Source organism: Toxorhynchites rutilus, chromosome 2 (genome assembly GCF_029784135.1).
Source record: "Toxorhynchites rutilus septentrionalis strain SRP chromosome 2, ASM2978413v1, whole genome shotgun sequence".
NCBI lineage: Eukaryota > Metazoa > Arthropoda > Insecta > Diptera > Culicidae > Toxorhynchites > Toxorhynchites rutilus.
This window is the reverse complement of record NC_073745.1, coordinates 61,639,337-61,653,618: the sequence shown is the minus strand read 5'-3', so window position 1 is coordinate 61,653,618 and position 14,282 is coordinate 61,639,337. Positions and strand designations below refer to the sequence as shown.

The 14,282-nt window shown below is 39.8% G+C and overlaps 1 protein-coding gene across 1 annotated transcript; it reads left to right on the top strand.

Moving 5' to 3' along the window:
• The first annotated feature begins 9,443 nt into the window (after positions 1 to 9,443).
• Positions 9,444 to 11,835, top strand: LOC129769793 (variant-specific surface protein VSP4A1-like). The gene is made up of 4 exons (XM_055772262.1): positions 9,444 to 9,538; positions 9,604 to 11,214; positions 11,278 to 11,532; positions 11,594 to 11,835. The coding sequence occupies exons 1-4, from the start codon at positions 9,481 to 9,483 to the stop codon at positions 11,785 to 11,787; spliced, it is 2,118 nt and encodes a 705-aa protein (XP_055628237.1). The 5' UTR covers positions 9,444 to 9,480; the 3' UTR covers positions 11,788 to 11,835.
• Positions 11,836 to 14,282: the final 2,447 nt, after the last annotated feature.

The window sequence follows — 14,282 nt, the reverse complement described above, 5'->3', positions numbered from 1 at the left end:
ATGTCGGGAGTGAGAATTGAACTCGTGACCTTTAGCGTGAGAGGCATGGATGTTACCACTACGCTAGATCGCCTCCGTCGTCAACGTGTGTGGCACCCATACATCGAGCTTCTTTGTGAATCCAAGCTTCTTCAAAAGGTTAATAAAGGTTTGATGACTTATCCCCAGCTCTTGGCCGATGCTACGGCTGCTACTATGCCGGTCTTTCTCGGCTAATTCAGCGATTTTGTCGACGACAGGCCTTCCGGAGCGTGGCGCATCTTCGACGACCTCTACACCAGAACGAAAACGTTGAAACCATCGTTGTGCGGTGGAAATGGAAATTGTATCGGGTCCATAAACTGCACAAATTTTATTGGCAGCTTGAGATGCATTTTTGCCTTTGTCATAGTAGTACTGTAAAATATGTCGGATTTTCTCTTTATTTTGCTCCATATTTGCGACACTATAACTCACGAACGACTTAACCAAACAAATCACTGTCAAGGACTATATTATAGCGCGCAAAAATACCTTTCCAACAAGCTATAGTATATCGATACAATGAATACAACTAGAACTACGCGCTTACAACGACACCTCGCGGAAATACCGCAGGACTGTTTTGACAGTCTAATACTAGACAGTTTGTAGTAAAAGAAAATTGTAAAGAGTCAAAGGGTAATCAATCAATGAAGAGTTCAGTGATTGGACTCACTAACGTTCACTTAGTAAGAAAACGTGGATGTTTGAAAGTATTCAAATCAAAAAATCTATTTTGGACGGGACGAAGTTCGTCGGGTCAGCTAGTACATAATAAAATTATAACACATTAATAACACAATAACATTTCTGACATGTTAGTAATCACACCTCATTTCCGTGTGAATTATAATTATATGCTTATTGTGTTATGATTTATCTTAAATTTATAAGAAATATTTTTTTCCAATATCCGGATAGTGACTCACTATCCGGCCGGATAGCAAATATTGGCCGGATTGGCCGGATACCGGATAGTTACCGGATATCCGTTTCATTTCTAATTTAGACACTGAAGAGAATTGTGATTGAATTGTGAAGATTTTTTTTTTATAATTCGTTTATTTGTACAGGCTCAGTTACATAGGTTTAAAGAAGCCAAACTCTCAACTATACTTTTACTATGAACATGTTTTCTTAATTCTACGGTTAATGAAATAGGAAACCGATTACTCGCGGTCGACTCGAGTTTAGAAGGGTGACACATTTTCTTTAGGAAAAGGATGGGATGTAAGGAGATTGTAACCATGTTCACACTCACACTCACACTCACTTTCATATTCATACTCACACATCACACTGAATTCTTAAAGTATCCTCACATCTAATATGTATTAACAATTTAACTTATTCTAATGTTAGGGAACCGATAGCTCGCGAAGGACGAAAAGAAGGAGAAAATGGGGGGGAAAGGATGTAAGAACAATCACACTCGAAGATCGATATCTTTAAGGAAAACATATATTTGGGACATGTAATCAAGGTCTAACCGAGCCAACACATCTCTCACCGGCACATTGGGCTGCCTTCCTCGAGCCCGAAGGGAGTTTTCTAAATTCGATCTGGCGACAAGATATAGCTCGCACGACCAAACAACGTGTTCGATGTCGTGGTAACCATGGCCACAAACGCAGAGATTGCTGTCGGCAAGATTAAAACGAAAAAGCAGCGCGTCTAACGAACAGTGATTGGACATGAGTCGGGAGAAGGTGCGAATAAAGTCCCGACTCAAGTCCAGACTTTTGAACCATGGTTTGAGGCTAACCTTAGGGATAATCGAGTGGAGCCACCGGCCCAATTCATCTTCGTTCCACTTGCGTTGCCAGTTAGCGATGGTATTTTTACGAACTAAAGAATAAAATTCATTGAAGGCGATTTGACGCTGATAAATATCGCCTTCAATTGCACCTACCTTTGCTAATGAGTCAGCCCTCTCATTACCCGAAATGGAGCAATGTGAAGGGACCCAGACAAAGGTAATGACATAACAGCGTCTGGATAAAGCACTCAAAATTTCTCGTATTCTCTCAAGGAAGTACGGCGAGTGCTTTTCCGGCCTCACTGAACGGATAGCTTCAACAGAGCTAAGACTATCCGTTACAATGTAATAGTGTTCAACAGGTCGTGAGGCGACGCTGTCCAGCGCCCAGTGAATTGCTGCCAACTCAGCAATATACACTGAGCAAGGATTATGAAGACTGTGGGAGGTGCTGAGAATTGAGGACCCATCAGTAAAGTACATATTATTGCAATTGATACGCCCATACTTTGCTTTGAAGATCGTAGGAGCGATCCTCGATCGAAGATAATCTGGAATTTCATGGATTTTCTCCTTCATGAACAGATCAAAATGTACAGAGGAATTGATGTAGTCAGAAAAACAAACACGGTTGGGAATATACGAAGAAGGATCAACCTGTGTGAAGAAGATTGTGATCAAATTATGAAGATTATCATAAAATTTGTCGAATTTCAGATGAATGTTCGGAATGACAATTATCATAGCATTTATATTAGGTTGGGGAAAAAGTAATCTTTTGTTTTCTCGGCAGCTGGCTTTAGTGATCAATATCTCGCGTAATATCGACCATACAATTTCAAGTTGAGGCCCGTTGTGAAGGTGATTTTTCACACCTAAAAAATCTTTTGCTGTTTTTTGTTTGTTCCATTCAATTTTTAACTACAGGGTATTAACAATGGAAGTTAACAAAAAGAAAATTCGGTACACTTCATACTTTTTCTTTTATAAAGGCGAAAATGCCATCTAGACCCCTGAAATTATTAATGGTGTTCTTGGTGCCGATACTGTAAACAGTAGAATACGTGCAGTTTGATTTTTTTGTTTCATTTAATTTTTTAAGTTTTCAATTTAAAAAATTGGGATCAAGAGAAGATTGTTAAAATCTATTGCTAAAGTTTTTCCTCATTAAGGGCCAAGACTTCTATGAGAGAAGCATTATGAAGATACCTTTAGGATGGAAACGAATTTTACAACAAATCGGTGCATATTTGACCCAAATCGGGCAATCCTAAACATATTGAGAAAAAGTTTTGAATTCCACGCAAAAATAATGGATTACTTTTTCCCCAACCTAATATCATGACTTTTCTGTTGTCCAAATATTGATCTTCGTAGAAAAATACTATTGACTGCTGTCGATACTACCGGAAAAACACAAAATGAAACGGTAAGTTTAACGAACGGTCTAGAAATTTGTTTTAATTTTCTGGGTATATAATCTTCGGAAGGGACTTTAATATAAGATTTTTATGTTTCTCCTAGACCAGCCTTTCATTTTTCAATAAACTTCAACGTAGTATCATCAAAATTTGCACTTGGCCCCTGAGATAATATGATTTTGTAGAGATGGAACTTGAAATAAAAGTGTGCCTCATAAAATTGTGCTGCCCGTGGCATTCTCACGGGTTAACCTCGTTCGAATTGCTTCATGCATAGAGAACCTATTCTGAGAGGCGTATGTCAAAATGTTGACTGAAGCCTTGTTTTGCAATCACTGACCGATTGTTACAAAACGCGTCAAAAATGCGCGGATGACAAAGCCCCGATGTTCACCCGACCTAACTATTATAGTAATTGAAAATGAGATATCAATACAAACACAGCGGCATGGCAATGGTCCTCCAGCCTGCGTCAACAATGCGGTCTTGAACACAAGTTTCAATAGTTTTTGGGATCTCTTTACACCTCACTAATCAAAAATACTTCTTCCTTTTTGTGATATTCCGTAAAACACCGATATATCTTTTCTGTAAATACGCCTTACAATAACTCACATACTATCTTTTTGACGTATCAATCTGAACTCTCTTTGGTTACCATCCCTCATCAGAGCTACACTCTAATTCAGGATACCACATCCTCTCCCGACAGGAACAATAATAAGAATAGAATGTAATCTAATCAATAGATGCAATGCCCAGACCTTCGAAAGGAGTATTTCCAATTCTTGTATTCTTGTTAACTAAGTTACCGCAGCATCTTTCGTATCATCAAAGTTTGTTTATTCAGTTGCTAGATGTGCCTCATCCTCCGGAAGCACTAAAACGATCAATAAACGAAATATGTCTGAAGCCTGATTTTGAAAAAAAATAAATACTTTTTTTATCATTCGTCCTGTTGATTATTTATTGTTTTAATTTGGAAAATAACGTATCGATACTTTCAACTGATTCTAAGATTTTTTTGTTTGTTGATGGACAATGGCTAATTGACTGTCTTAGAAATTTTTTCTTGATTGTGATGTGAATAAATAGAATTTGAAATGATTACGAGCATACTTACGTGCAATAATTCTGGCCTTGAGCTAAACTCGGCTTAGTTCTAACCAAATATTGGCCTTGGGCTGAACCCGACTCAATATGATGAATGTATAGATTTTGCTATTACTACAAGCTGGCCTTGGGCTTTACCCGACTCAACTGTTTCACATGCAATGGTTCTAGTCTTGAGTTGAATAGATTTTGATATTCCTATAAGCTGGCCCTTGGGCTTTACCCGACTCAACTGTTTTGCATGCAATGATTTTGGCCTTGAGCTGAAACTCGGCGCAAATACAATCAAATATTGGTCTTGGGCTGAACCCGACTCAATATAGTACATTAATAGTATTTAGTATAACTAGAAGCTGGACTTGGGCTTTACCCGTCTCAACTATTGTATCCTAAAATAATCTGAGGTAAAATCCAACTCAACTGTTCAGTTCACAAGATTCTTCGTTTTAACAATAATATTTGTTTTCTTGTTCTATCTTTTATGACATTTTCACATAGCCAAACATATAGTTTGAGAAATTTGAAAACATGTTTTCTGTCATACTAGCAGCACTTCCAGGATCGAATGTCCTCTAGCCAGCGCTATTCGCGTTGACGGCGGAATGGTGTCGACATCTGGATACGATATTAGTTTGTATGAGGTCAACTATTCTCTATCAGATTAGTCGACCCTAAGGCAGTTTTAAATTGCTAAAATTTGAATGAAATTTTTTTCTTTGCGTTATTTGCCTTCTATAAGTACGCTGTTCTGACCCCAATTTAAACTATTTTCTATCAATTTTCAGATATTCTCACCAAAACTTGCCATTATAATACAAAATTATCTTTAAACACAATTTGTGTATGATATTTTTTCACTACTTGCAAGCAAAAGTGATTTTAGTTTACCTAGAGTACTAATTTGGTTTGGTAAAAATAATTTTCATTCATAATTTTTATTTTAAAAGCACGTTCATTTCTTTTGCAAACCCATATTGTCATGCTTGCTCCCCCATTTCGTAATACGAAGCTCAATGCCGTCAACGCGGATCATTGCTGTTTTCAAATAACTTACCGGAGGCAGAAAAACACAACAAACGAGATCACTTGTTGAAAACACACCACTTTCTCCATGCACGGTTTATCATGGCAGGATCGCCAATGTGATATTCCGTCAAACACCGATATATCTTTCCTGTAAATACGCCTAACAATAACTCACATACTATCTTTTTGACGTATCAATCTGAGCTCTCTTTTGTTTACCATCCCTCATCAGAGCTACACTCTAATTCAGGATACCACATTTTTTACGTTGAAGAATTCTAATAGAACCATCAAAATTAACAGCAATTTTAGTTCCAGATACAGCATCTCTTTAAACAAGGTCAGTAAATGTTTGAAAGATCACTGATCGGTATAAACCAGGACAGCAATACAAATATTTTGACGTAGAACTACGTCTTTCATTAAGGGTGCCAAATCAGAAAACAGGTCACGTTTTTATGAAATAAAGTTAACGTTAATAACTATTTTTGCCGCGAACGGCGATTTACATACTAAACGAATCGGAAATTCCGTAAGATTTCTTTAATATGCTATACATTAGAATCCCCTGGTTTTTAAATGGTTAAAATTCTTGAAAACTTTAAGCGTTTCCATTTTCCCATACATTTGTTCTGTCCATTTGTGTGCTTTCCCGAACAGAGATGGCAATAACGAGCAACCTATCGACGACCAACGGAGGGGAGATCGTAGGATTTAAAGTCTCCGTGAACAAAGGAAAAGTAAAAGAATGAAGGGGAATACTTGCCAAGAGTATAAACAGTGGATCTAGCTGAGGCAAACTTTCATTCGGCATCGGACTGTTGAGTAATCCAGATCACTTTGCTTTTGCTTCGATCTAAGATTGGACCCCACCAGTGGTAATCCAACTTGGATATCGTCGTTTGGCTTTTCTGTTCGTTTTTCGCGTTATTCGTATCGTGTGTTTTGACGTGGGACTACGTCTAACCGGAATATATGGAGGGTAAAATGAAAACCTAAACACAGAACATGCAGGAAAAAATGAAAGATTTCGAATGCTTATAGCTCGAACATTTCGTACTGGATAGGAGAGATGTTTGCATCACTTGATAGGGAATATTTCTACGCATCTATCGCAACTAACAAAATGTTGTTTTTCATTAGATAAACAATTGAATAACTGTATAATATTAGGCATTATCTAAACGCCCTAACTGCATCGTTTTGATTGGCCCGATTTACGGTTTCCCTAACACAGCCATCAAAACCAAGCAGTAGGGGGACTTTTGTTCTCATCGAAAAATGTTCCCTAACACAGACTTTAAAACCAAGCAGCGAAATCGGCATTGCAAACACACGAAAGAGCCTAGAGGCGAGTGAACTGAAAAGTTTAAACCCTCTTAAAGCCAAAAAGAAGAAGAAGAACACACGAAAGTAGGGGGAGCTTTTGTTCCCACCGAAATGTGTTCCCTAATAGAGATTTCTAAACCAAGGTACCTGGAGAAATCGGTATTTCAAATTCATGCAAGTCGGGGGTATTTTTGTTCCGACTGGAATGTGTTTCCCTAACACAGACTTCAAATCCATGAAGCGTGGGGAAATCGGCATTGCGAATTCATACAAATCGGGGGTATTTTTGTTCCGATTGAAATGTGTTTCCCTAACACAGACTTCAAAACCGAGGTTTCTGGGGAAATTGGCTCTGCAAATAAATGCAAACTGCGAGTACTTTTGTCCTCGCTTGCCTTTGTGCAGAGTGGAATATGTCTGTCCTAACATGATCTTCTAAACTTAGGGACCTGGGAAAATCGTGCAGCCACTAGAAGCGAATGAACTTCCCAATTTCAAGCAAATTCGAGATTCGAGAAGTATGTACACTTTTGGGATCTAAACTTCAGAGGGAAATGTTAAATTAAATAATCGTTTGATAATTTTTTTTTGTCTTTATTGGAAAGATTTTCAGCCTTAGGCTGGTTCATCAAACGTTTGATAATTCTTCCGTACATATATTTTGTTCTAGTCATCATACCAAACGTAAAAGGTCCGTCATTAAATTTACTTGTAACGAAGAACAATCAATCACAATAAATGAATTGACTTTACACGGTATTTGTTCATTTTTTTCACTCACAGAGCAAATATATTGAACTCAATTGAATTTGGAAACTGTTTCATTCAATCAAGAATTTAATCAATACAAACGAATGATTGCTAAGCTAAGTTAGTTCCACGTCAACCTTGCGGTTATATCATAGATATAACCCACTCATTTTCTTCTGTGTGTGATGAGCAAGAAGAAGAGGAAGGAAGGCTCGACCCCTGCAAAAAACGAACGCATTGCCAGGGGCAATAAAATTTCGAGGCAAGCGTCATCCAATGATGCACGCGATATTGATGCAGTGAAAAGCGCTCGCACTGAACCGAGCCTTCGCGAGTGTGACACCGCATCGCACAACAGTGAAGTGGGCGATTTCGGCGCGTCGGTCGAAAATGTAAACGCTGTTACCCAGACAGCAACCAAAATCAAGCTCCCCCCGCTGGTGGTGAAGGCGGTCGCTCTTGACAAACTCATCAGCGAATTCGCATCGATGGGTGTTACAGCAGAGTACAAGCTGTGTGGCATAATTCAGTTTTTTTCCAAGCAGTTAACATTGTTTGTTTTCCGTCACCATAAGAGCTTCGTTGGTGCCTTTGAGAATGCATCAATGCATTAAACTGACCTTATGGCGAAGCAGGCGTTAAGGTTGTGCGCCAAAAAAATAGTTTGGGGAATACCAAGTATCTTGAATGTCTTACTGGAATGTTATAAGTTATTTGGGTTCGCGTACCAGTCGCAAAACTGCCTTCAATTAGGATTGCATTTGCACTAATATTGATCATAATGAAGTATTGCTACTGTTTTCGAGGTTGTTATTAACGAAAAGAGTTTATTTCGCTTGTTTAGTCACCAAGAAAGCAAATGTCGTTCTGGAATTTTGTATGTGATTAGGTTTCGCTTGCCAGTAGCAAAACTTCCTCCACTAAGGGTGACAGCTGCGCTTCTCTCGAGCATGAGAAAGTAATGCTTTTTTTCGAGGCCAGTAATATTAAAAGGAGCGTATCTTTTGAGAATAGCGCAAAATGATGCGAAGTGTTTATATTCCTAGTAGTTTCAAGCCACCAATGTGTGGCTCTGTATGCATGCTATGGCGAACGCTTGTTTGGCGCTTGGTTTACGTTGTACGAACGATGCTTAGAGGTGCGATTGCTTTGAGGCGATACTAAATAACATGTAACATGAAATTTTTTTTTTTTTTTGATAAATCGTTTATTTTTACAGGCTCAGTTACATAAGTTTAAAGGAGCAAAACTCCTATCTGTACTGTTACAAGTATATATAAACATTTTTCATTAATTCTATAACATGATATTTGATACTTGCAAGTGTTGTCATTGTTGTTGTTCCCATGCGGTGCCAAAGATATATTGTATGTTATGAGATGTGGAATAATGGTGCTGGTGAAACATGTATATAATCGACTGTAGCCGAGTTTATGACAATTGCGAAAAAGGCCACCGGAATAGCGTTCGAGGTAAATTTTCAATGCATTGACATGAAATAAATTGCGACATACGATCAGCTAGTGTATTGTTTTGCGATGGCAAGAATGAATCATCAACCAATTATCGTTAACCATTTCAAACCATTTCAGAGATTATTCTACTAAGCAGTTGTTTCTAAAACTTCACAGCATTGTAGAATAATATCCGAAGGTATAAACAAGCGACTTATAAAAAATAACAGCGTAGTTCTACGTCAACAATGCGGTCGTATCTTGGACACAACTTCCTATAATTTTTTTCTCAAAATACGGTACAAATTGATAAAAAGACGGGACAATTTAAAATGATAAAAAAACGGTACTGTCCCGTTCAATACGTTTGGTCAGCCTACCAATATGATACCGGGAACCGGGACCGTTAGCTTCCGTGATGAAGTATAAATTGAATCGCAAATAGTAACAGACCAAACTGATTAGAGCCATTGTTTCGGATAATTTGAAGTGGCTTACTGTCTGTTGGAAGAACCAAAAAGCCTTTGTAAGCGTATTGCAAACACATGTTTTATGGGCAGATATCGTCAATCCATTTGCGACTTCTGTCTTCAATGTACCCTCAACGATGAAGTTCGTATTTTTCTTGTCTTCCTTCGTTCTGCTACAACTGCTGGTAGCTATCGGTGATATTTCATTAACATTTATGTCAACGAAATCGGAACTAATCCGCGTTTTCGCAAATTTTCAGAAGCGACGAGTTGTGTGTCATGCCACTCCGTGGAAGATCCGAAATGTGTGGAATCGAACTACACCACACACACCAAGGACTGCAACGGTGCGAACCCATGTGCGGTGTCCATTATTGCGCAAACGGGACACACATTCCGGGGCTGCGCCGCTGATCCGGAATGCTACGATAATGAACTGTGCGAAACGTGTGATGGAGAGAGCTGTAACAGCGGCGTTTATCCGCCCGATCGGAGATCCTGTGTGGAGTGTTCTTTGGCGGATGCCAACTGCCGGAACATAACGAACCCTCAGCAATTCAGCGAAATTTGCAGGTTGCACTTTGACAACGACGCTTGTGTGACGCTTTTCGATGGGTATGACCCTGCTACCAGAGGGTGTTTGTCGAGTCTCGAAGCGACTGAAAAGGATAAATGTGACATCCCGTTGGGGGAATGTGTTCTTTGTGCGGGGGATAACTGTAATGTGGTCAACGTTCGACCAGATGAGAAGTGTTTGCAGTGCGATTCGCGAGACGTGAATTGCAAAAATGCAACCCACGATGCAACGGCTTGTCGGGAAATCTCCTCGGGTAAATGTTATTCTAAGATACTCACAAGTTGGAACAGTGCCGTAGAACAGGATTATGGTACAACAAAGCGCGGATGCTTCTCTGAACTGTCCTCCACGGATATCGCTCGATGTTTCTCGCCCTATTGCGCCATTTGCTCCGGACAAGGCTGCAATCGAGATCAACTGATCGTATTGAATTCCTGCAAAACCTGTACCTCGGAACTCAAGCCGGCTTGTGTCAGAGATCCATTTACTGTTGCCGACAAGAAGTGTTCGGAGGGTGACAACGCATGTGCGACGGTCATCAACGCTACCACCGGGCATCTTTTCCGGGGTTGTTCCACCGAACGGGAATGCGTGGATGCTGGCGACGATTGCGTGAAATGTGATGCATATAGGAACTGCAACTTTCTGCGCTATCCGGAAGGTCGTCTAGAATGCAGTATCTGCGAAACCTCGCACAATGCGAGGTGCGCGACGCTTCCTTACGATAGGCAGTTTTGGAACCCTTGTTTGAGACATTTTCCCGAGGATCAATGTGTGACGATCTTCGATGGTTTCCGGGTCGTTAGGCGGGAATGCATGTCGGGAATCGATGAGAGTGATCGTGCGAAATGTGACGGGAAGAGTAGCGAGTGCGTTGTTTGTAGTGGCGTTTACTGCAACAAGATCACGGTTCGGAAGGATGACAGCTGCTTGCAGTGCACTTCGGATGCTCCCAATTGCGCTAATGGTCTGAAGGTGTCGACGGTTTGCAGTACTGTGTCCGATGGGATCTGCTACAATCGATTGGACGAGGACGGGAAGCTTCATCGGGGATGCCTCTCTGATTTGAACGAAGAACAGCAGGAACAATGTCAAGATCCGAGCAATACTTCTTGCGTCACCTGCTCTGGCGAGGGATGTAACAAGAGCCAGTTCCCGGTCGATGGATTGCGTTGTGTAGAGTGTCATAGTGAGAAAGATCCAAAATGTGCTCAGCAACAAGATGAAGATTCAATGGTGGCCATATGTTCAATACAGCTAAGCGATGGAAAATGTTTTACCAGACTAAATGAGGGTTAGCACATTGCAAAGAAATGAAAATTTAGCAACACTAAATTTTGTACAATTTATTTTCAAGATGGAACCGTTGATCGTGGCTGCTCGACTTCACTCAACACCCCTTGTGATTCTGAGCACAACGTGAGCTGTGTTACGTGCGAAGGTTCTACTTGTAACAACTACCTTTACCCAGAAAATAGAAGGTTTTGTTTCCAATGCAATGCCTTGTACGATAAAACCTGTGGGTTGGGGCAGAACGATACAAGCGCTGCAATGGTTTGCCGGAGGTATGCGGAAAATGACAAGTGCTACACTCTGCTAGAGCATGGGAATGGTTCGTAAACACAGAAGGATCTAGTATCTCCATTTTTTTACGATTTTCATTCAAATTTCAGTTACTAGAGGCTGCGCGTCGGATTTTGACGTGGACATCTGCCAGGGTTTGGAGAGAACCCAGTGTCAGATTTGCGATTCGAATCACTGCAACAGCATATCCGAGGTTGGGTTGCGTTCGGTTGCTACGAAATATACCGTGAGTGTACTTTACATTATCCAACTAGTGCTAATTCAATTGATTATAATTCAATAAAAATGATATTAAATGTTAATAAAACAAAATTTAAACGAACATCATTCGTTCAACAAACCATAATTGAATGATTTTTCACTTTTTACTTCCACTTCAGCGAGAGTCATGTTCGATTGATTCACTTTAGTCTATCGAGGCAGAGTGAAATCGGTATATTCGCTACGCATACTGAAATATCAATTGAAACTGCTCGAATGGACCATATTTATCATCATCGCCAAAGTGTTTCAATTAATATACGAATAAACGTTTATATATATATATATATATTAGGCTGTCAAAAAAGTCCTGCGGTATTTCCGCGAGGTGTCGTTGTAAGCGCGTAGTTCTAGTTGTATTCATTGTATCGAGTCATACTATAGCTTGTTGGAAAGGTATTTTTGCGCGCTATAATATAGCGCCTTGACAGTGTTTTGTTTAGTTAAGTCGTTCGTGAGTTATAGTGTCGCAAATATGGAGCAAAATAAAGAGAAAATCCGACATATTTTACAGTACTACTATGACAAAGGCAAAAATGCTACTCAAGCTGCCAATAACATTTGTGCAGTTTATGGACCCGATACAGTTTCCATTTCCACCGCACAACGATGGTTTCAACGTTTTCGTTCTGGTGTAGAGGTCGTCAAAGATGCGCCACGCTCCGGAAGGGCTGTCGTCGAAAATTGCGACAAAATCGCTGAATTAGCCGAGAAAGACCGGCATAGTAGCAGCCGTAGCATCGGCCAAGAGCTGGGGATAAGTCATCAAACCGTTATTAACCATTTGAAGAATCTTGGATTCACAAAGAAGCTCGATGTATGGGTGCCACACACGTTGACGCAAAAAACATCTTTGACCGTATCGACGCATGTGAATCGCTGCTGAATCGCAACAAAATCGACCCATTTCTGAAGCGGATGGTGACTGGCGATGAAAAGTGGGTCACTTACGACAACGTGAAGCGCAAACGATCGTGGTCGAAGCCCGATGAAGCGGCTCAGACGGTGGCCAAGCCCTCATTAACGGCCAGGAAGGTTCTGCTGTGTGTTTGGTGGGATTGCCAAGGAATAATCTATTATGAGCTGCTTCCCTATGGCCAAACGCCCAATTCGGACCTGTACTGCCAACAACTGGACCGCTTGAAGGTAGCACTCATGAAGAAGAGGCCATCTTTGATAAACAGAGGCCGCATTGTCTTCCTTCAGGACAACGCCAGGCCACACACTTTGGTGACGCGCCAGAAGCTCCGGGAGCTCGGATGGGAGGTTCTTTTGCATCCGCCGTATAGTCCGGACCTTGCACCAAGTGACTACCACCTGTTTTTGTCCATGGCGAACGAGCTAGGTAGTCACAAAAGAGGCCTGTGAAAATTGGCTATCCGAGTTTTTTGCCAATAAGGAAGCGAGCTTCTATAACAGGGGTATTATGAAGTTGGCATCTCGTTGGGAATAAGTCATCGGACAAAACGGCGCATATTTGACTTAAAACAGATGATTGTAACTAATTTTATGAACAAATGAAAATTCAAAAAAAATATCGCAGGACTTTTTTGACAGCCTAATATGTGGCCCTGGACGAGATGGCTTCTGTGTTATGTATGGATGAAATGAAGAAAAAAAACTCGCCAATGTAACAAAAGATAATTATCATTAACGAACAAAATTATTAATTTTTCTCACCAGAAAAAATATGTTACTTTATATAGAGAAAACATATTTGAAATGGAAAAGGTAATTTTCTTTTATAATTTTTAACTTTCTTGAGTGTTTATTGAACCCATTGCTATTTTCGCTTTAAGTCTAGCGGAACACGATACTGTATGCTTCAATGCGCGTTTCAATTGGACTAACAGCACCTAATACGACATGTAGATCATATGGGAAATCACTTTTTCGAGCCTTCCTTTACTTTTTCAATTTTTCTTGCCGTATGAACTTTCCTTGGGTGAAAATGAACACAAAAAACAGACAGCTTAACTCGTACGATCCGTTCTCCAGCGGGAACACACATTGGTTTTTAAACGGTTTTATTTAGCTTCCCTGTAATTTGTATGTTTATATGTTTACATGTTTGTAACATGTTTGTAACATGTTTGTTTGTAGCGCTTTACCACATTAATATAAATTTGAACCCCTTCCTGTTGACCGATTGATCTGACATTTGGAACAAACCTTTATCTCTGCTGTCATTATTATACTGTGTATTATCTTGAAAAATCCAATTTGGCCGTCGATAAAAAATGGCTGAATGGCTTGACTTGGAGAACATACTACATTATAAACAACTTAAATTCAAAAAGGTGTATATATTTTTTTGTAATCCCCGGAATATCGGTATCGAATGAAATGATTTGACTAATAGAATACAGTACATCATCAAAATATTCCAAAGAAAATTATGTAAGAAATAAAAATAAAAAAAAGTTCAATAGTTTCATTGTAGAGAAGTATACTAATCATACAGTAGTGTACTAAAAACTAGAAAATGTGGGACACGACCGCATTTTTGAAGTAGAG

Excerpts from the sequence above, each read along its gene's own strand:
- LOC129769793 (XM_055772262.1), top strand. The coding sequence starts at position 9,481 with ATGAAGTTCGTATTTTTCTTGTCTTCCTTCGTTCTGCTACAACTGCTG. Across the intron at positions 9,539-9,603 it reads ACAACTGCTGGTAGCTATCG|AAGCGACGAGTTGTGTGTCA; the intron begins GTGATATTTCAT and ends GCAAATTTTCAG. Across the intron at positions 11,533-11,593 it reads TCTGCTAGAGCATGGGAATG|TTACTAGAGGCTGCGCGTCG; the intron begins GTTCGTAAACAC and ends TTCAAATTTCAG.